Raw genomic sequence first — 19,244 nt, 5'->3', positions numbered from 1 at the left:
CAAGTCCCGCACCCGCACCTCGGGCATCTTCGGAACAGGTTACCTCTAGTAGACCATGGTCAACAAACTCGGCTGCGGTCAGCTTCTTGGACGAGGTAATTATTCTCAAAGATCCCTACTACTATGGAAGTTAGACCTAATTTGGATCCTGAGCAAGGCATTCCAACACCACGACATACACACGCCGGACGAAGCAGATACTTCCGCCTTCGCAGCTACTGAGTGGACTTCGCGAGGTGCCCATGAAGACGCCAGAGAAGCCAGTGCTTCCGTCCCGTCATTAGCTCGACCCCTTTCCCAACAGCGTATCCGATCTATCTCACGGCATCATGGCGCCATGAGCGCAGCCCAAAGAGACTTTCTTTCCGTCTTGCCAGCACAAGCCCCTGTGGCAGTGCTTGTCAACATTTACTTTGAGAAGATCCATTGGTTTATGATGATATTCTTCACAAGCGAGTTTCGAGCCCGAGTTCAAGAGCTTCATACTACTGCACCACCGGGATCTCCACCAAGAAAAGCGAATCCTGGTATACTTGGTCTTGTGCTTGCTGTCTGCTTAACTAGCCTCCGCTACGCCAGCCCCGAGCAGCACTCTCAACTCGTTGAACTTGGCGTTGATCCAGATTCATTGCAAGAAAACATATTGGCGACATTGAAGGTGAGATTCCTCGACGTAGTCTCCCTGGGATCCATCGAGGCTGTGCAGATGTGCATCTTGTTAGGAAGTTTCTATCTGTACCACGGGGAACCCGAGCTTGCCTGGCCCATTTGCGGAAGCGGTTTGCGTATCGCCCAAGCTCTCAAACTTCATCAACGACACAAAGATGAAGATGAGCTCTCAACCGTACCCGACGTTGACAACCCGGTCCACAGGGCAGCTGAGACACGCAAAAGATGCTGGTGGGCTATCTATGAGATTGAGACCTTCTGCTCGATGCTGTATGGCTTTCCTCTTAGCATCGTTGACGAGGATTGCAACGTCGAAGTACCCGAACAATATCCTTTGCGATCAAAAGATGCGTCTTGGGAGTCCATAAGATGGAAGTCGACCGGAAAAGCTACTGTACTCTCATACAAGGTGTCGATGGCACAGCTGTCGATTATTGTGAAAAGGGCGCTGTCGGAGCTCTACGGGAACCGGAAGCAGCCCAACAGCAACGAGCTCGGTGCAAGACCCGAAGGTCCATTAGTTCAGCGTCTCATAAATGCAGTTACTAGCTTGGACCAACACATCCGTCAGTGGCACGACCATCTTCCGCAAGAGTTGGTCTTCAAAGAAGATGAGGTTGCAATCGCAGCTGACTGGCCCGGGGGCGCCAATCATTCTCTGAGGCCGGAACATCACCAGCACACTTTCCGCATCCAGGGACTGGCACTCAAACTCGCATACGAGAACGCTAGAATACTGGTCCACAGGCCCTTACTAGCCTACAAAGCAATGAAGAAGATCAATACGGCCGAGGGTTCGGATTTCCGTTCAATCGGAGAGAATGATCCGCTCCAGCGCTCGGTGCGAAGTTGCCGAGACGCGGCCTTGCAGATTGCCAACATTGGCTGCACGCCGCACTTCAAAGAGGTGATTGACACATACGCGTTGTCATTTGTTGCGCTACATCTGTTTACTGCCGGTGTTACGCTCTCCATCATGACGGGACTGGACCCATTGAGCCGGGAGGCCTATGACTCCAAAATGGGCCTTCGAAAATTGATGGAGATGCATTCTCAGCTCAAGTCCAAGTCTGTTGTCGCCGAGCAGGGACTGAACATTCTCACGAAACTGATGAAGCTAGTCATGACTAAGGAGATGGAAAGAATGCTTCACTTGGATATTCCCCCACAAACAGAAACCGACCAAAATGGAAGAGACATCGAAACAAGGGCTAGCCTGAATGCCATTGAAGTCACTGGCCAGAGTCCCAACAGGGTTCCCATAGACTCAAACAGCAACATCAACCAGATCGCACTACAGCAAAGTCCGCCGGCGGCTGACTTGGTAGAGGATGCCACAGCGAGCCTAAGCTTCAGCGAGGACCCAATCATAACACAAGCGCTCTCGGAATTCGAGCAGAGTAAGGCCAAGTCCCCCAAAGAGATTTCTTTAGCTAACCTTAGTTTTAGTCATGATGTATGATATCAATGGTGTCGGGGAGGGAGACCCGGTGGAGTTCAGCGAGTACCTCACCGAGAGTTGTTTCGGGAGACAGGATCAGGGATGGATATGGAACCAAGGACACTCGTTTGCGAGCTAGTCATTAATTTGAACCAACTTCTGAGGCACAATTGAAATTTCTGGCTTGTCCTGGTCTGAATGATATCTGCCGGTATTGCCTACCCGGTTTAGTTGTCTGGAGAATCGCGGGGTTCGTCTCTCCACCGGAGCTCGAGCCTGCCTTGCTCCGGCGGGGTAACAAGACTGACGAACCCAGCCGGCCTAGTGATTCTTCGTGGTGAAAGCGCAACCTTAACTTCAGTAACCCCGCTGACCCGTCTACTCGACGAACTCCGGTGGAGAAGCTTCGAAGAATTGGGTCATCATGAGAACGGATGTTCTTGTCGCCGATGATCAGGCGCCGGCGTGAAGTCCGTTGGAGGAGGACCACCGATGAGTTTCCTGGTGGAACGATAAATCGAAGCTTGTGAGGAGGTTCTTATCTCTGGCTTTTTATTGACCTCGTAGCTTTCGTGTTCTCTGGTCATCTACCAGTTCTTGATCAATTGTTACCTCTGGTTCTAGGGCGCGTCCATCTCATCAGGAAACCAGTCGCAATATCCGCCATGATTCACCACAAGGACGGCCTTCTGATCTACCAATATGATGGGGAACAAGTGTGGATCCAGCCATGGGGTCCAGATGCCTTCCGAGTCCGAGCTACCAAGGCTCATGTGATGCCCGCTGAGGCATGGGCATTAGAAGAAGAGCCAAAGCAGGTCAAATCAGAGATCTCACTCGCCGAAGACGGCTCGGCCAGCATACAAAACGGGAAGGCAAAGGCATTGGTGAGCAAGCGGGGGAAGATTACCATCTACAACGCCGACGATGTCGTCGTCCTCGAAGAGTACGCCCGGAACCGTCGCGACCTGCTCGACGCCAAATGCAGCGCCATTGAGGTCGAGGCCCGCGAGTTCAAACCTCTTCGGGGCGGCGACTATCACCTCACAATGCGCTTGGAGAGCCAGCGACCTGACGAAAAGATATTTGGGATGGGCCAGTATCAGCAACCCTTCCTGGACCTCAAGGGCCTCGACCTCGAGCTGGCACACCGTAACTCGCAGGCCAGTGTGCCCTTCGCGTTGTCTTCTCTAGGCTACGGGATCCTTTGGAACAATCCCTCCATCGGCCGCGTTGTGTTTGGAAAGAATACGACTGCCTTTGAGGCGTACTCTACCAACATTCTGGATTACTGGGTCGTGGTCGGTGACACGCCCGCCGATATCGTGCAGCGTTACGCAAATGTGACTGGCAAAGCTCCCATGATGCCAGAACACGGCCTGGGCTTCTGGCAGTGTAAACTCCGGTACGAGACCCAAGAGGAGCTTCTTGAGGTCGCCCGGGAATACCGCCGTCGGGAACTTCCCCTTGATCTCATCGTTATCGACTTCTTCCACTGGCCGTTGCAAGGCGAGTGGAAGTTTGACCCTCAATATTGGCCCGATCCAGGTAAGGACAGCTCACTGGCCTTCCATGTCTGTCACATCAACTAATTCGAAGTCTAGATGCCATGATCCAAGAGCTCCGCGAGTTGAACGTTGAGCTCATGGTCTCAATCTGGCCAACAGTGGATCAGAGATCGTCAAACTTCCAAGAGATGCTCGAGCAAGGATTCCTCGTCCGCACCGAGAGAGGTGTCCGCACCAACTTTGAGTTCGAAGGTTCTACCGTGTACTACGATCCCACCAACCCGGGGGCTCGTAAGTACGTCTGGAACAAGGCCAAGCAGAACTACTTCTCAAAGGGCATCAAGACATTCTGGCTTGACCAAGCCGAGCCAGAGTATTCCGTCTACGACTTTGAAAATTACCGCTACTTCCTCGGCCCGAACCTTTCCGTCGGCAATATCTATCCCAAAGAATACGCCCGAACGTTTTTCGACGGTCAGAAGGAGGCCGGCCAGAAGAATATCGTCAACTTGCTACGCTGCGCATGGGCCGGAAGTCAAAAGTACGGCGCACTCGTCTGGAGCGGCGATATCGCGTCTTCGTGGGGTAGCTTCCGTAACCAGCTGGCAGCCGGACTGAACATGGGTATTGCAGGATTGCCCTGGTGGACGACCGACATTGGAGGATTCCACGGCGGCAACCCCGAAGACGAGGCCTTCCGTGAGCTCTTTGTGCGGTGGTTCCAATGGGGCGCGTTCTGCCCCGTGATGAGACTGCACGGCGACCGAGAACCGAAGCCGGGCGGCTTGGCTTCGAGCAGTGGAGCGGCCAACGAGGTCTGGTCGTATGGCCCGGCGGTGTATGCCATCTGCCAAAAGTATCTCTTCATCCGCGAAAAGTTGAGAGACTACACGCGGAGGCTGATGGCTGAGGCCCACGAACATGGGTCGCCCGTGATCCGATCGCTGTTTTACGAGTTCCCGGGAGATGAGAGGTGCTGGCAGCTTGGGGCCGAGCAGTACATGTATGGTGATGCCTATCTTTGCTGCCCCATTGTCAATCCCGGCATCACCAAGGCCAAAGTCTATCTGCCGAAGTTGGATGGTGGAGAGCGATGGACAACTCTTCCTCACGAGGGCTCTGAGGAGCAAGACTTTGAGGGCGGACAGGAGATTGAGATCGAGTGCCCTCTAGACTGGATGCCAGTGTTTGTTAGAAAGTCAAAGGCAGAAGTCGTTCTGCAGAGAACAGAGTAGGATAGATCTTCTTATTTGAATAGAGACTCGAGACGCCGAGTACTGACAAGGTCAAAATTCAACGTCACATTCGGGGCTGTCTTCCTGTTGGCCACCACGTTTTTGGAGAGTTACAGCGGAATAGTAAGAGAAACGGCATAAGCTACAGGGGTCATATGCCGCTCAAATGAACGGTGTTCCTCCTTACCCCGCGTGCGGCTAGTCACCGCGGAACTCATCTCATCTCGCGTTCCTCGGGGTAAACACGCCACTGAGCCCAATTGTCTTTAGTGCATGCTCCCCGCCTTATTTTCAAATAATACGACACTAATCAGCAGGTTTCGATGCTCATTCCTTTTCTCTTTCCATCGCTCTCAGTGATCCAGCATGACGCGCTCACTCGCTGAACATGACACTGTGTCTAGTTCATAAGTAAGATGAAAGCATAATGGCAGAGACGGAACAGACCGGCAACGAGCGGACAGGCTCAACGTCCGATAGCGAGGAAGTCATCGCGGTCGCAAATCCAACGGTTGATGCTCCAGTGTTCAAATGCGATTACTGTGGGAGCACCTTTGGCCGCCAGGAGCATCTCACTCGGCACAAGCGATCACACACGAGAGAAAAGCCTTTTTCATGCTCGGCATGCGGCAAGAGCTTCTCCCGATTGTACGTTCTCATTATTTTCTCACTAATTTCATGCACTAATGCAAGTATAGAGATGTGCTCACTCGTCATGCGACCTCTCATGATGAGGTCGCAAGCGAGTCTCGGCGGCCCATGGCATCTTCCAGGGCATGTCAGGCTTGCGCTGTAAGCCGTTCACGCTGCTCAAAAGAGAGCCCCTGTCGTCGCTGTACGGGTAAAGGTCTCGAGTGCAAATATCCAGCTGGCCGCCGCCGAGGTCCTCGTACAGCAGTACGGTCTCCGGATGAGAATACTGCTCCCGGAGACAGACATGATAGTCAGGGAGAGGTCATGGAGTATGCCGACCCAGCACAAGTTCCACAACCTCCAGGGATGGCCGAGATACCATTCCCGACTCCGAATCACGCGTCAGAAAGGCGCGCAGTCGAAACCTCGTGGACTCTTCCGCAAGTCCCAGGAGACAACGATCAGACTTTCCCAGTCAACAACTGCGAAGTAGGTTATGGGATAAATCCCATAGACAACTTCATTCAAAACGAGGAATTTCCCGAGCAATCTGCTGGTATTTCGGCCATCAACTGGCTTTCTCCTCAATATTATTCAGATTTTGATTGGGGCATCATGTCTTCTGTGAACGAGAGAGAAGCCTTCTCGGCCAACCTAGACGGCGTACAAACCGTCATGAATGCCTATGAGGCCGTACGACAAGGGCCCTGGCTGAACCTCCTCAACAGTCAGCCAGTCCAGACTTCGAATGCCGCACTTCCACCAGCATCAGCACACCAGCTCAATCCACCAGGGACAACGCCCAGGAGTAGACCCAATGGAAGCACGACTGGATCCGTTGAATCATCATCCACCACGGCGACTTACTATGTCGATGGTGCCCCATCTAGGGCACCCTTTAAAGGTCGCCCGTCGCAAAGAAGTCTAGTATTGGATAATGCAGCGAGGCCCGATGTTGACACTCCGACTCCCAGCACAGCGGTTCCAGGCACCTCCAAAGAAGCTGATGAAGGGACAGGGCTTGATCTATCTGTACAGGCCTTTGATAACCTTCTGCAACACATCAGCGTCGAACCTTTTCTTCAAGGCAGCAGCGCGACACCGCTTCCATCCATAGCTCACGCTCGAGTTTATTTCCGATTGTACTTTCAACATTTCCACCCCGCTTATAACTTCCTGCAGAAACCAACCGACTTCTACCATGAGCCGGCGAATTGGCCTCTTTTGTTGGCCGTCTGTGCAATTGGCTCGGTCTACTCCCGAGGCGAGACCAATCTCGGCTTCAGAGACCTGTTTCTTCAATTTTTGGAAAGCGCTGTGCGATTTTACATTTCAACGGGTGCCCTAGATGATGTGGCAGGATCTTCTCAAGTGTCACTGATAAGCCCCGGAGAAGATTCAATGGGTCTAGTCATCGCTCAAATGTCTATCCTCTGGTTGATACACGACCTGCACAACGGTGTCCGCGGCGATCGCTACGATTTGGCATTCCTAGTACGGCACTTCTTGATCAATGCCTGTCGGAAGATGGACTTACTAGGTATACGAGAAGACTTGCCACAGGTAGCGCAACACGCGGATGGATCAAGTGCTCATAGGAGATGGTTGGACAGTGAGTCCAGACTGAGAACGGGTCTCATGATATGGGTACGTGCAAGCCGCCAACTTTGCTTCACAGAGCCCATAGACTGACGTGGCATCCGTGCTCTAGATCCTCGATGTTATTGTATTCCTAGAGAGAGGTCAAGATGTATTGCTCAAGCTAGGCGATGCAAAAGGCCAGATGCCCTGTCTTGATACTATCTGGGACCAACCTACTGCTAAGAAACTGGGACAGCAGCAATCTAAGCCAGGTGTGTAACTCTACCCACCAAAATCATCAGGGCACCATTTAGGCTCACACATTGAGGGTCCCCTAGTGACTATACCTGAGGCCATGGAAATGCTTTACATGGAGAAGAGGCTGCCACCGAACCTGGGTGACTTTAGCACCATGGTGCTCACGTACGCTATCATCAGGCGTACCAAGGAGGCTATCTACCACAACCAGATCAGGCTCAATTCATGGACGCCGACAGCTGACGTCCAGAAGTGTGGTCCTGGCGATACCGTCGAAGAGACTTGGCCCCCTTCGCTGCCTATCCTATCAAGGTGGCGGAACAGCGCCTGCGACTCTCTCGACCTCCTCCACTGGAACGCTAACGCTATTATCGCCAAAGCCGGTGGATGGGAGCATCCCGTCATCTTACATCTCCACCTCTCTCGCCTCGTTCTTCTCGCTCCGATAACTCACTTACAGACACTAGCTGCTGCCGCCTCGGCGCGAGCATCCTCCCGCGACGTCGACAATTCCAAAGTCGAAAAGGCGAGATCTCTCGTCGCCCAGTGGGCTCTGCGTGATCAATACAAAGCCAGACTATCGGTCGTTCATGCCGGGGCGATGCTTTGGCACATCCGTCGTTATAGTGTGGGCAACTTTCTCGAGCCCTTTGGCATATTCGCTGCAACATTGGTGGTTTGGGCGTACAGTACAATGATGCTGTTCATGAGGCGGCACCAGAACCCGAGGTCTCACTTGGCCAGTGACGGCTCTGGCCAGCAAGATAGCCCGATGGAGGCAGTGGCGGAAGTTGAAGAGGACCCGGAGCCCAGCTTCCTCCACCTCGACCGGCCATGTGACGACGAGATGGTGCAGACTTATGTGAGGCTAGGCCATAAGATGGCGGGCCACATGGCCAAGGTGGGTGATATCTGCAATGATGGGGCCCCTCGGAAGATTCTCAAAGAAGGGATGCAGATGCTCAAGGGGAGACCGGAGCTGAACGGAGACGCAGCAAGCAGCGTCGGGAGCGGAGGTACAAGCGAGAATGGCAGGGGATACTCGGTCTGGGGAGTGGAACGAACATACGCCGATCTCCTGGACTCGCTTGTTCAGTCCACCTCGGACTAGGCGATCCTTTCTCGGGAGCGGGCGATGGACTCTCCACCGGAGGCGTCAGCCCGGTATAGCCATGGATCGGGTGGTTATTCTAGGGAGAAGTTTGGAAACTCCGGCGGGGGTGGAGACATCATGCCATAAATGGCAAAGACAATTACCCAAACAAGCCATCAGATGGCACGACGTCCCCTTTGTGCTGGGAAGGCTAATGACCACAAACTCTTTCTCCGCATGTTACCCCGGATCTTCGACTGACAACATGCGGGGACATCGTGTATTCCACGCTGTGGGATACCGTCCCTACGAAGCTGACAGTGACCGGAAACAATATCCTGCTGGCGTTACATGCGTCTCTATATCATGTCTAGATTCTCCACCATCTCCGAACCTCGCTTGTCGATCATCTTCACGACGACGCTGATACTTGCACTGTAACACGTTGCTGAAGGTTCGAAGCTATCACCAACTCTCGTTGTCTGCCATTTACCTTCGGTTTCAGAATCAAGTCATTCATCAGCCGCCACAATGGGCACCACCAAAGAAGAGCCGCTCGAGATCGGTCAGCTCGAGCATGCTCCCACCGGAGACTATGCCATCAAAGACCTGGCCATGGCCAAGCAGGCCGCAGACGACGAGCACAAGCTTGGCTTCATGGAGGCTATCCGCCGCTATCCCAAGGCTGCCATGTGGTCTGTCCTCGTCTCCGCCGCCATCATCATGGAAGGCTACGACATCGTCCTCATCTCGTCCTTCTTTGCTCAGCCCGCTTTCAAACGACATTACGGCGAGTATCTCCCTAGCAAGGGCACGTACGAGATCACGGCATCCTGGCAGAATGGGTTGAGCAATGCGGTCAGTGTCGGTACAATCATCGGCGCTTTCGCAAATGGATACTTCACCCATCGCTTCGGGTACCGAAAGGTTCTTCTCGCGTCCCTGGCTAGCATCGTAGCCTTTATCTTCATCTCCTTCTTCTCGCCGAACCTCCCCGTCCTCCTCGTCGGCCAGTTCCTCTGCGGTATCCCCTGGGGCGTCTTCGCGACAACCGCTCCAGCTTACGCCTCCGAAGTCTGCCCGATGGCACTGCGCGGCTACCTCACCGTCTTCGTCAACCTCTGCTGGGCCCTCGGCCAGCTGATTTCAGCCGGCGTTCAGGCAGGGTTCTCCGATGGCAGCAACCAGTGGTCCTACCGCGTGCCGTTTGCGATTCAATGGGTCTGGCCGCTTCCGCTTTTCGCCGTCTTGTGGTTCGCGCCCGAGTCCCCATGGCATTTTGTCCGCCTCGGCGATTACGAACAAGCCGAGAAGTCCGTTCTCCGTCTCGGATCCGCGTCCGAAGCCGTCAACTCGAAGCAGAAGGTTGCCATGATGATTCATACCAACGAGATTGAGCAGCAGATGGACGAAGGAACCTCGTATCTCGATTGCTTCCGCGGCGTTGACCTCCGGAGAACCGAGATCGCCTGCATGGCATTTGCTGCACAGCCTTTCTGCGGCTCCGCTATGGGAGGTACTCCCACCTACTTCTTCGTCCAAGCCGGCTTGCCAGAGTCGATCTCGTTTCGTATGTCAGTGGGTGGCCTCGGGATTGCCTCTGTCGGTACCATCGTATCATGGGGACTTCTTGGTCGCTTTGGTCGTCGCACGCTATATCTATGGGGTCTTGGAGCATTGGCTCTGATCCTTCTAGTCGTCGGTGCCATCAGCGCCGGCGCTCCTAACTCGGATGGTGCGAACTACGCTCAGGCTGGCATGATGCTGGGTTGGCTCGGTGTCTACTATCTCACCGTGGGACCTATCTGTTATGCTATCATCTCCGAGGTTTCCTCGACTCGTCTCCGCAACAAGAGTGTTTGCCTCAGCCGCATTGCCTACTACATTGCTCAGATTGTCTGTAATGTCATCAACCCTTACATGCTCAACCCAACGGCCGGTGACTGGAGAGGAAAGACGGGATTCTTTTGGGGAGGTTGCGCTTTTGTCTTCTTCATTTGGACTTTCTTCCGTCTCCCTGAGACGAAGGACAAGACCTTTGAGGAATTAGACATTCTATTTGCAAGGCGCGTCAAGGCATCCAAGTTCGCATCTTACAGGGTCGATGCTTATGCCAGTGGCGACGAAGTCCTGGCCAAAGAAGGCTGAGTTCTCGTCCACGCCACTAATTCCGCCCTTCTAGAGTAGGACATTTGGAATCATACCTTCGTTAAGAATCTTTACTTTCGTAGTCGGACCTAATAGACAGATGTTGTTACTATCACGACTTTACTTGAGAATACCATCCTATACAAACTACTGTATCAATCACTACTTAGTAATGCAGCTAAAAGTCAACTTGTTTTGCCATAACGAGAACACTCGAGTAATAACTCATGCCTGAAATCCTTAGTTATGATCAAGAGCCTAAATTCCTTCCTTCTTGTTTCTAGGGTTCAGTACCGTCGCCATATCGTGTTATCACTTCAATTCCTTTCCTTCGTACAACAAGTACTCAAGCCATCTGAGGCCCTTGGTACCAGTGATGTAAGTTGACCCATTAGCTAGATTCGGGTTCAAGACGCAATTTACCATTTGATGCTTTTCATGGACTTGAATACCCTAGCATTGGGTTCCAAATGTGAAGCTCCGTAATCATCTTGCATGGCTACGGTAAATGATGATCTGCATTCACGATGGCGGCAAGTAAAGATTCGGTCGCACACGCGACGCGTCTTCCGGGCTGGGCTTTTTTCTCCGTCTGTGATACTATTGTGAACCCCGCAGAAGTGTCGCAATTCCCGGTGGAGGAGGATCAACGTCGTGCTGATGGTGGATATTCTCACCCGCTCTTAGCCTCTTCCCCGCGAATTGTGAACGAGCTCTTGCAGCTTCACCTTGGCATGCGGGAATTTGGAGGATAGCGTCAAACGTCGCTCAACATGCGCCGATCTGCCGTGCGCAAACATATGTCGAGATGTTTACTCCGGTGGGGTGGCTCATACTCACAATGACTTTTCATCGCGACGAGGCATCGCGATGTGAGTATAATAGTAGGAAGTTTCGTAGATGAAAAGATGATTGAAAGCATGCGATCATCAGCCAATTCACCTTGACACGACATCATTCAAGCATTCCTTCATCGACATGTCTTTTCTCAAGGCTTTCTCTGCCATTGCAGCTCTTACAGCTGGCCATGTCACTGGACTGGCAGTAAGACAATCGCCCGCTGGCACAGCAACTGTCGATATCGCGAATCCCAGTGGTCCGGCTAGGTTCCTCGGTTCCGGCTTCATCTACGGGTTCCCCGATAACGGGAGAGAGATTGATACCTCCATCCCCGACCACTTCGTTACGGACATCAAGTTCCACGCCAGCCGTGCCGGGGGTGCCCAGATCCTAGCTCCCGGTTGGATCGGCGGCATCGATGGATACCAGCAGCGCTTCGACTCGGCCCTCTCCAACTACCGGACCACGCGCAAATACGGAGCTGACTTCATCCTATTGCCGCACGACCTCTGGGGTGCCGACGGCGGCCAGGCAGGAGGCTCAGTATTTCCCGGTGACAATGGCAACTGGACAGAGACTGAGCTTTTCCTCCACCATCTTGTTGATGACATCAAGTCTAATAACATGCTCGACGGCCTTGTCTTTGATATCTGGAATGAGCCTGATCTTGACATCTTCTGGGCTCGATCTTGGGATCAGTACCTGGAGTATTATGTCAGGGCTCACAAGATCATCAGGTTAGATAGTCTCTCAAAATTCATCACTTCGATGTCAACTAACATAACTTCAGGGCTGAACTTCCGGGCACTTTGATCAGCGGACCATCAGCCGCCAACGCCCCGGCCGTTGACTTGGATAACTGGAAGGCTTGGATGTCCAAGGTGGCAGCCAATGACGCCATTCCTGACATCTACTCCTGGCATCAAATTGGTGAATGGCAGCGTGAGCCCGACAGAACCGTTGCCGACTTCAAGTCTCTCCAAAGCACCTACAACCTCCCAGACCGCCCAATCGACTTGAACGAGTACGCCTGGCCATCCGAGCAGAACCCTGCCAACGGCGTCTTCTACCTCGCCCAACTTGAACGCCACAACCTCCGCGGTCTCCGCGCCAACTGGGGCGGCGGTTCCGACCTCCACAACTGGATGGCCGACTTGCTCTTCAAGGATGCCAGCGGAGCGTACAAGCCCAACGGAGAGTGGCAGGTGTACAAGTACTACGCCCAGATGACTGGCGAGCGCGTTGCTACCACCGCCTCGGCTGACCGGACGTTTGATGTCTTTGCCACCGTTGAGAACAACAGCGTCAAGATCCTCGCAGGAACCAGGACCGTTCAGAAGAACTACGAGATCAAGGTCTCTGGACTCAGCAGGCTCGGTCTTCCCAGCGACGGTTCCGTCCAAGTCCGCACTCTGCGTTTCGACTGGGCTGGCACCAAGGCTGAGGTTGGAGGACCGGTTGACTTGGGTGTTACCAGCATTTCGTCCGCTTCTGACAGCGTAAGTTATCCTTATCCCACTTTGACAACCTTCATGCTTGATAGTAATGCTGATTTCTCGTCCTACAGCTTACTATCCTGGTCGAGCCACCTACCAACTCCACCGCATTCGCTTTTGAGCTCTTCTAAGCTTGAGAGGGGCTCTTGCCAGCCTATTTTTTAAATGGATCTGGTCCGCTGGAGGTCCTCGAGGTATCAAAAGGACAGACCCGAACATATGTACCCTTCTCTGTAGATAGATCGATATTATCGTGCTAGTATATAACCGAAAGCTTTCCGCACACCCCACAGAAGATAGGCGTTCCAAGATTTGGTGACATGAGACTCACCTATGTCAATCACTGCACATTTGGTGTGTCTATGGCCAGGCGATAGTATTTTGGCTACCTGAACGCAACCGACTTCAAGCCTGGTCCTTCAAACTGAGTGCAGTTGACTCACACGTCAGGTTTGGCCGATTATTGCGTATGATCACCGGTGAGATTCAGGCAAGACATTGACAAAAAAACGAAAGTTTTATTCAATTACTATGGGTATTTTTGGGACTCAAACACGGCACATTCTTCCATTATCAGCAACGCTCCACGACTCGCTGCCAACGGCGTTGCGAACGTAGAAGAATCCTTCGGGGTCCCACTTCTGCTTCAGGCACAAGAGAGACTTGTAGTTGCTGCCGAAGAACTCGGTCTGGAAGTTGGGCTGCTGGAAGTCAGCCTCGTTCATGTAGGCACCACCAGCGGGGGTGAGCGCCTCAATCTCCTTCATAACGACGTTGGTCATGAGGTCCTGGTTGGCAATCATCTCCTCCCAGGGGGCGGTGAAGTTCCAAACTGTGGTCAGGGTGGCGTGGACGAGGGCGTTGCGCCAGGCGGGGGTAACGGAGTTGGTCTCCTTGTTGCCAAACTTGCCAACGTCGGTCCCGACGCCGATGAAGGTGACGCCCTTCTCGGCGACGCTGCGAGAGAAAGAGCCGATGTTGGTGATGTTGTCGCGGGGGATGAGGCGGCCGCCGTACTGGGCAATGCCGACCTGAATGTTACCGATGGGCAGAGGGCCGAAGTACTTGTCGTAGTGGTTGTAGTAGCTCTCGTACTCGGTGTAGGTAGTGGTGTAGTTCATCTTGAGAGCGTCGAGACGGGCGACGAAGGGGGCGAGCAGGGTCTTGACCTCAGCGGCGGTCTTGTTGTACGCGTTGAGGGGGGCGATCTGGAAGAAACCGGCGGCGAAGTAGTAGACGACCATGGAGCCGCCGTCGACCATACCGGCAAGCTCCTCGTGAAAAGCATCGATGGCGTTGAAGAATGCAGTGTTGTCGTTGTCGGCAGCCATCATGACGAGAGTAGCACCACTGAACTTGGCATCGGCGTGAGCCTTGACGGTCATGGAGGTGACAACACCCCAGTTACCGGGGCCACCGCCGGAGAGAGCCCAGTAGAGATCAGCATTCTGGGTCTGAGAAGCAGTCAGGAGAGTACCGTTGGCGATGACAACCTGCCACTCCAGGACGTTATCGGCGCTGAGACCGAAGGAAGTGGACAGAGCACTGTGGCCACCACCCTGTGTGTAACCTCCAGCAATACCGACGGTAGGGCACTCGCCGCCAACAACAGCAAGGCCGGCGTTGTGGGCAGCCTCCATAACATCGAAGCCCTGGGTACCGGCACCGACCTTCATGGCCTTGCCGGTGTAGGAGGCGGTGTTCCAGTCAACAACCTCGGTGCTGGTCAGGTGGTGAGTCCAGACGGAGAGGGCTCCGGCTCCGGTGGAGCGACCAAGGTAGTCATGGCCGGTGTTACGGATAATGAAACGAATGTTGTTCTTAGCGGCGAAGGAGATGGTGGCCGCGATGTGCTCGGGGGTCTTGGCGTCGACGGCGTAGACGACGTAATTGCCCAGAGTACAAGCACGAGACTGCGGTTGGAAGGGGTCGCAGCTCTGGTTGGCGAAGAAGGGAGCCATAATGGAGGAAGAGGATCCCATGCTACATCATCGTTAGTCACTTGATGTCGTCAATATCGTGAAGTTGGGATCGACACTTACTGGATCTCCGCATCCTGCCATTCACTCTGCAGAGTAGCGCAGGTGGCCGCATCGTAGACGGGGTCGTGGCATGGCGCGCCAAGAGGGACAGTCGCGATCAGGTTGCCGCCAACAGTGGTGTTGAGGACATCCCACTGCGCCGTGGCAGGCCAGCAAGCATCGCCGGGGAAACACTTGCAGTCACCGGCGGCGCGCTCAGTGAAGGCGGTGCCGATTCGGTGGTTCGGAGCAGCGAGGGCCGCACCGGCGAGGGCCGCTTGGAGGACAAAGCTCTTCATCTTGGACTACTTTACTTTGACCTGGTTTGAAAGGGCAAAGGCAATGGCAGCGCAACGTGAGACAAAGATCGACGGCTGGAGGGAGAGAGGGCGGGGGGAGGGGGCAGAGGAAAAGAGAGGGAAATGCCGCTGGACCATTTCATCAAAAGAAAGTTTTTCCTACCGGTGGCCATGGGCATTACTTTTAGTATGCTGCAGGAAGTGTCCTACCCGACCTCCGGGACCACGGCATGGGGGTTTGGAGAGTCCATCTCGACAGGGAGGACGCTTCCCGACTGGGGTTTCGACCGAGATTTGGGGTCCTATAGAAGGCGGACTTCGCCCCCTCAAACTAGTGGAAGTTTGCCGCACTTGTTACCTGTTGCTGATGAATCCGTGTTGCTATCATTCGAGAAGGGAACAATATCGGGAAGAAGCCCTAGGGTCGATTCTCATGCAGTGCCGTTTGTGGCTGGTTCCCTCTTGTTCCCCTGCCATCCCTGGCCAGGGGCGGTAAAGCGCTGCGGGCTGTGGAGCGGGAGACGAGGTCGATATCATCCTAGATATCGGCCGGACACCAGGGATGCCGGGTGCCTCGGTCTATCGGCCACTAGTGGCCAGGACGGTCAGCGATTCTGGAGACTGGAGACCGGAGTGCGAGACTCGACAGTCGACGCCGGACATCATGATACCTATCTCCGCTTGAAGCTCCATTCGACTTTCTCGTTGTCGCTTCTGGCGGCCTGCTCTCACTCACGATCCCGGCTCTCACGACTTCGCAAGGCGATGAAGATCCGGGTCACGAGGGTTCCGTGGTCCGCTGCCTTCCAATACCTGGCCAAGGCCGGGTCAGGCTTGCACGGCCGAGCTCCACGCGGTCAGGTTGTTCGCTCTTCCAAAGTCTTGTTCAGCGGGGACTCGAGTGTGGCTCGCAGATCAAAGGGTGCAGTGCTCCCGGCAGCAACCCTGACGAATCCCTCGTCTAACAACTCCAAATCGCTGCAGAATCACGCATCGTTCCTTGCAGAGTGCAGTTCGCTTATACTCTGAGACGATGGGGAGAAACCGGCTGTTGAGATGGTGCTACCATCGACGCAAGAATGACGATGCTGTCGATGCTCATATCCAGGGCCGGCCTGTCGTTGGTGCGGTTCGGTTCGGAATCTCGTAACGTCTGGTTGCTGGTTGCTAACCAACCTCTGAACCAACTGGTGGTTACTGGACTGGACAATATCCCGGACTTCTCCTCGGCGTTTTTGAGGAATCTTCAATAGTCGGGCGCAACCTGGGCCGGAAATTGAAGCTGCGGGGGTTCTTCAGCAAAGTCTATCGAACCCCGGCCCGATTGGGGGCTCGCCACCAGATCCTTGGTAAGAAAAGAGGATCGATCAAGCAGACCCATGCATCCTTCAGACTTCCAAGGGGGGGCCAACTGCAGGGGCCTCGCGGCGGTCTAACCTGAACTCGCCAAACGCCGATGAGATGAAGTTCCTCGGTTCCTCCAAGATTCGGTAGCAACCGCATCGTACGAGGCAACGTATAGAAGAACAAGGGGCTGGGTCAAACTGTCCATGGAATTGGGCCGCCGCTGTAACGTCTGATAAATATCTTGATAAGTGGTTCATGCTCGATCGGAGAACAGGGTGCGAGTTGCGAAGCTTTGGCTGATTGCGACATTGTCTGCAAATACTACCGGGTGCGCCCCAAGAATCCCGTCCAAGGGTCTCCCACCCCTCGGGTCTCACGAACTCAAGAATGAGACAGTGGTGTGGTTGAGCCACAACGTTCATCCAAACTCCAGTGCAGCTGAGTTGGATCATGTGCTGTCATAGGATCAACGTTATTGGGACGTTCTCATGACATAACAGTCCATCTAGTAGTTGAGATCAACGGTGCTAGGAAACACTATTGAAAAAGGATTGGCGGCCGTTGTGCAAAATCGGCATTAAAGTGCCTCATACGCGGGCAGCAAAACAAACAGTCAGCCACCACGACGCCAGCGGCAGGACAGCACAGACATTCACGTCCCGTCCCGATCAACGTTTTTTTTTCTTCCTCCGAAGGTGTGTGTGGTAACTGGGAGCTAAGACTGTGGCTGCTCCCTTGGTTTGGTTCCTTGGCAAGAGGGAAGTTCGGATCCGAAAGAATTTTCCGTAGGGCGTGGAACAATTGAAAATTGTTCGATGTCAGCGTGCCCGAGTCACGAAGAGGACCCTTTCCTCCTTTTTCAAGTGGTTCCCTCGTGCCCGGATCGCCTCCCTCTCCTGATCATTCTCCAGTCTCCGTGGACGTCCCAAAGCCAAAATTTCTCGTCTCCGCATATGCCCGAGAAGGCTGGCCGGCTGGGTACGGATACGGTTCCGGGGGAGTTTGGGGTTAGAGACTTGAAGCGTATTCTTCAGAAATTCAAGTCACGAACGATTGTTTCTTGCTGTGCCGCTTTGCGCTCGAGCACACACGCTCACCTGAAAAGCGGGATGGCGCTGAGAACTTCTGGAACTTATTTCTCATCGGTGGGGGGGCTTGAAGACATGGTTACAACTTGCATGGATGTGCAGGCACACTCTGCAGGCCAAGTCGGCATATCAGACCCACGTGGTCGGAATGTGGCACAGCAACTTGAACTCTCAAAGTCTCAGTCGACTTCGTTTTGACGAGGTCTTGGCTCGATAACAGAAGGTTTCTTGGTCGATACAACACTTCAGGACCATCCAGCACATCGCTGGCGAGTAGCTAATTGCAAACACGACCCTATACGTGGAAACAAGTTTGCTTCAGGGAGAAACCTTTGCTTGATGAGACAACCTGCTTTTATAAGGATAGCATGTCGATACCAGAGTCCAGAGCTTTACCGCACATGGCAAATTGCCCGAACCAGCGTGTCTCGGACAGGGATATCCTCGCATGTCACATTCATCACTGACTTGTCATCGCGACACGGACCAAGTCTGGCCACAATGCGGTTGCGTGGTCCACTCCTTGGTCCATGAATTTTGATAATTGCGTAAATTCGAGTTCAAGCTAGCCCGCCAAGTTGTCGAAATCTCCCGCTGTCACCTCTGCCACTGTGGCATTTTAGCCCCCGATGTGATATATCATACGCGGTAACGCCATGTGACATAAAGGACCTCCTCGGGTTTGGCTTAGACTGCGGCTCATTTCTCTTCCTCGGATGGGTTCCGTGCTCGGGATTCAACTTCCACAACAATATGGAAGAATCCACGGGCAGCGGTTCCCACAATACGGGCTTTACGACATATGGCAGTATGGCAGACTGTCAGGGGAACCAACAACTGGTTCTCTTATGAAAGACCATCATCCCTGGATCTGCGCTAATTAGTGCCGCGTACAATGCCCGTACGCGTGCATAGCATGCGTGTACTACAGGAACTCCGTATATGCGTCCAACAAGGGGGACGGCCAGCAGGGAACGGGGGCCGCCGACGACCACGTCTCTTCTAAATTCCCAGGTCTGGCGAGGAAGCCCAGACGCTTCTCCGGCCGGTGGCTCAGCGAAAGTTCGAGGTGACTGGTCGCAAACCTGGTGCGTTTTGCAAGATGCAGGCATGGATACGTTCATCTCCAGAAAGCACTCCTGAAATGCAACATCGGCACACGTTCCGGCGGGGGGGAGGAAGGAAACTCTGTGGCTCTGCTGCTCCAACGGCCCTCGTACGGAGTTTGACCCCGTATGTGTTCCCAACTTCCTCGTGGCTCCCCCGAGCTTCTCGCAAACGTGCAGTGCACGAGGCAAGAGGGGGACGTTACCTTGTAGACGATCCGAGGGACAAGGCCCGGAGGACAAGCCCTCAGAGTCCACCCACCTCACACATCCGGCCTAGAACCTCTCACAAAGTTCGTGCTTGCAGCCCGGCTTGGCCGTTACTTCAAGTGTGATATCTTTTACCTGCTCCGACAGGGGATGCCTTCTGGCCCAGATGCTCGGTACCGGAACAGGATACCCAATCCATAAGGTTGGGCCTATGTGGAAAAAGGCAAATGTGAAAAGGGAGAGAAGCCAGAAAGGAAGAGCATATTATTTG

At 53.9% G+C, this 19,244-nt stretch overlaps 6 protein-coding genes across 6 annotated transcripts; 5 read left to right on the top strand and 1 right to left on the bottom strand.

The window, feature by feature from the left end:
• Positions 1 to 55: 55 nt before the first annotated feature.
• On the top strand, positions 56 to 2,249 carry CPAR01_00354 (tall aerial hyphae-4; the record flags this gene model as incomplete). The annotated part of the gene is made up of 3 exons (XM_060484646.1): positions 56 to 95; positions 135 to 2,069; positions 2,119 to 2,249. The coding sequence occupies 3 exons, from the start codon at positions 56 to 58 to the stop codon at positions 2,247 to 2,249; spliced, it is 2,106 nt and encodes a 701-aa protein (XP_060355503.1).
• Positions 2,250 to 2,775: 526 nt separating this feature from the next.
• CPAR01_00353 (alpha-xylosidase) lies at positions 2,776 to 4,853 on the top strand (the record flags this gene model as incomplete). The annotated part of the gene is made up of 2 exons (XM_060484645.1): positions 2,776 to 3,658; positions 3,715 to 4,853. 2 exons carry the CDS (start codon positions 2,776 to 2,778, stop codon positions 4,851 to 4,853), a joined length of 2,022 nt encoding a protein of 673 aa, XP_060355502.1.
• A 427-nt stretch (positions 4,854 to 5,280) lies between these two features.
• CPAR01_00352 (uncharacterized protein) lies at positions 5,281 to 8,436 on the top strand (the record flags this gene model as incomplete). Its single annotated transcript, XM_060484644.1, has 4 exons — positions 5,281 to 5,501; positions 5,552 to 7,133; positions 7,198 to 7,339; positions 7,406 to 8,436. 4 exons carry the CDS (start codon positions 5,281 to 5,283, stop codon positions 8,434 to 8,436), a joined length of 2,976 nt encoding a protein of 991 aa, XP_060355501.1.
• Positions 8,437 to 8,949: 513 nt separating this feature from the next.
• CPAR01_00351 (maltose permease MAL31) lies at positions 8,950 to 10,566 on the top strand (the record flags this gene model as incomplete). Its single annotated transcript, XM_060484643.1, has 1 exon — positions 8,950 to 10,566. The coding sequence occupies one exon, from the start codon at positions 8,950 to 8,952 to the stop codon at positions 10,564 to 10,566; it is 1,617 nt and encodes a 538-aa protein (XP_060355500.1).
• A 978-nt stretch (positions 10,567 to 11,544) lies between these two features.
• On the top strand, positions 11,545 to 13,033 carry CPAR01_00350 (uncharacterized protein; the record flags this gene model as incomplete). The annotated part of the gene is made up of 3 exons (XM_060484642.1): positions 11,545 to 12,143; positions 12,197 to 12,905; positions 12,974 to 13,033. The coding sequence occupies 3 exons, from the start codon at positions 11,545 to 11,547 to the stop codon at positions 13,031 to 13,033; spliced, it is 1,368 nt and encodes a 455-aa protein (XP_060355499.1).
• Positions 13,034 to 13,450: 417 nt separating this feature from the next.
• On the bottom strand, positions 13,451 to 15,222 carry CPAR01_00349 (FAD binding domain-containing protein; the record flags this gene model as incomplete). Its single annotated transcript, XM_060484641.1, has 2 exons — positions 13,451 to 14,885; positions 14,945 to 15,222. The coding sequence occupies 2 exons, from the start codon at positions 15,220 to 15,222 to the stop codon at positions 13,451 to 13,453; spliced, it is 1,713 nt and encodes a 570-aa protein (XP_060355498.1).
• Between the last annotated feature and the right edge of the window lie 4,022 nt (positions 15,223 to 19,244).

The sequence above is a fragment of the Colletotrichum paranaense genome (assembly GCF_030867605.1).
Source record: "Colletotrichum paranaense strain IMI 384185 chromosome Unknown Scaffold_1.1, whole genome shotgun sequence".
Lineage (NCBI taxonomy): Eukaryota > Fungi > Ascomycota > Sordariomycetes > Glomerellales > Glomerellaceae > Colletotrichum > Colletotrichum paranaense.
Note: the sequence above shows the minus strand (reverse complement) of the source record. Positions and strands in the feature narration are given on the sequence as shown.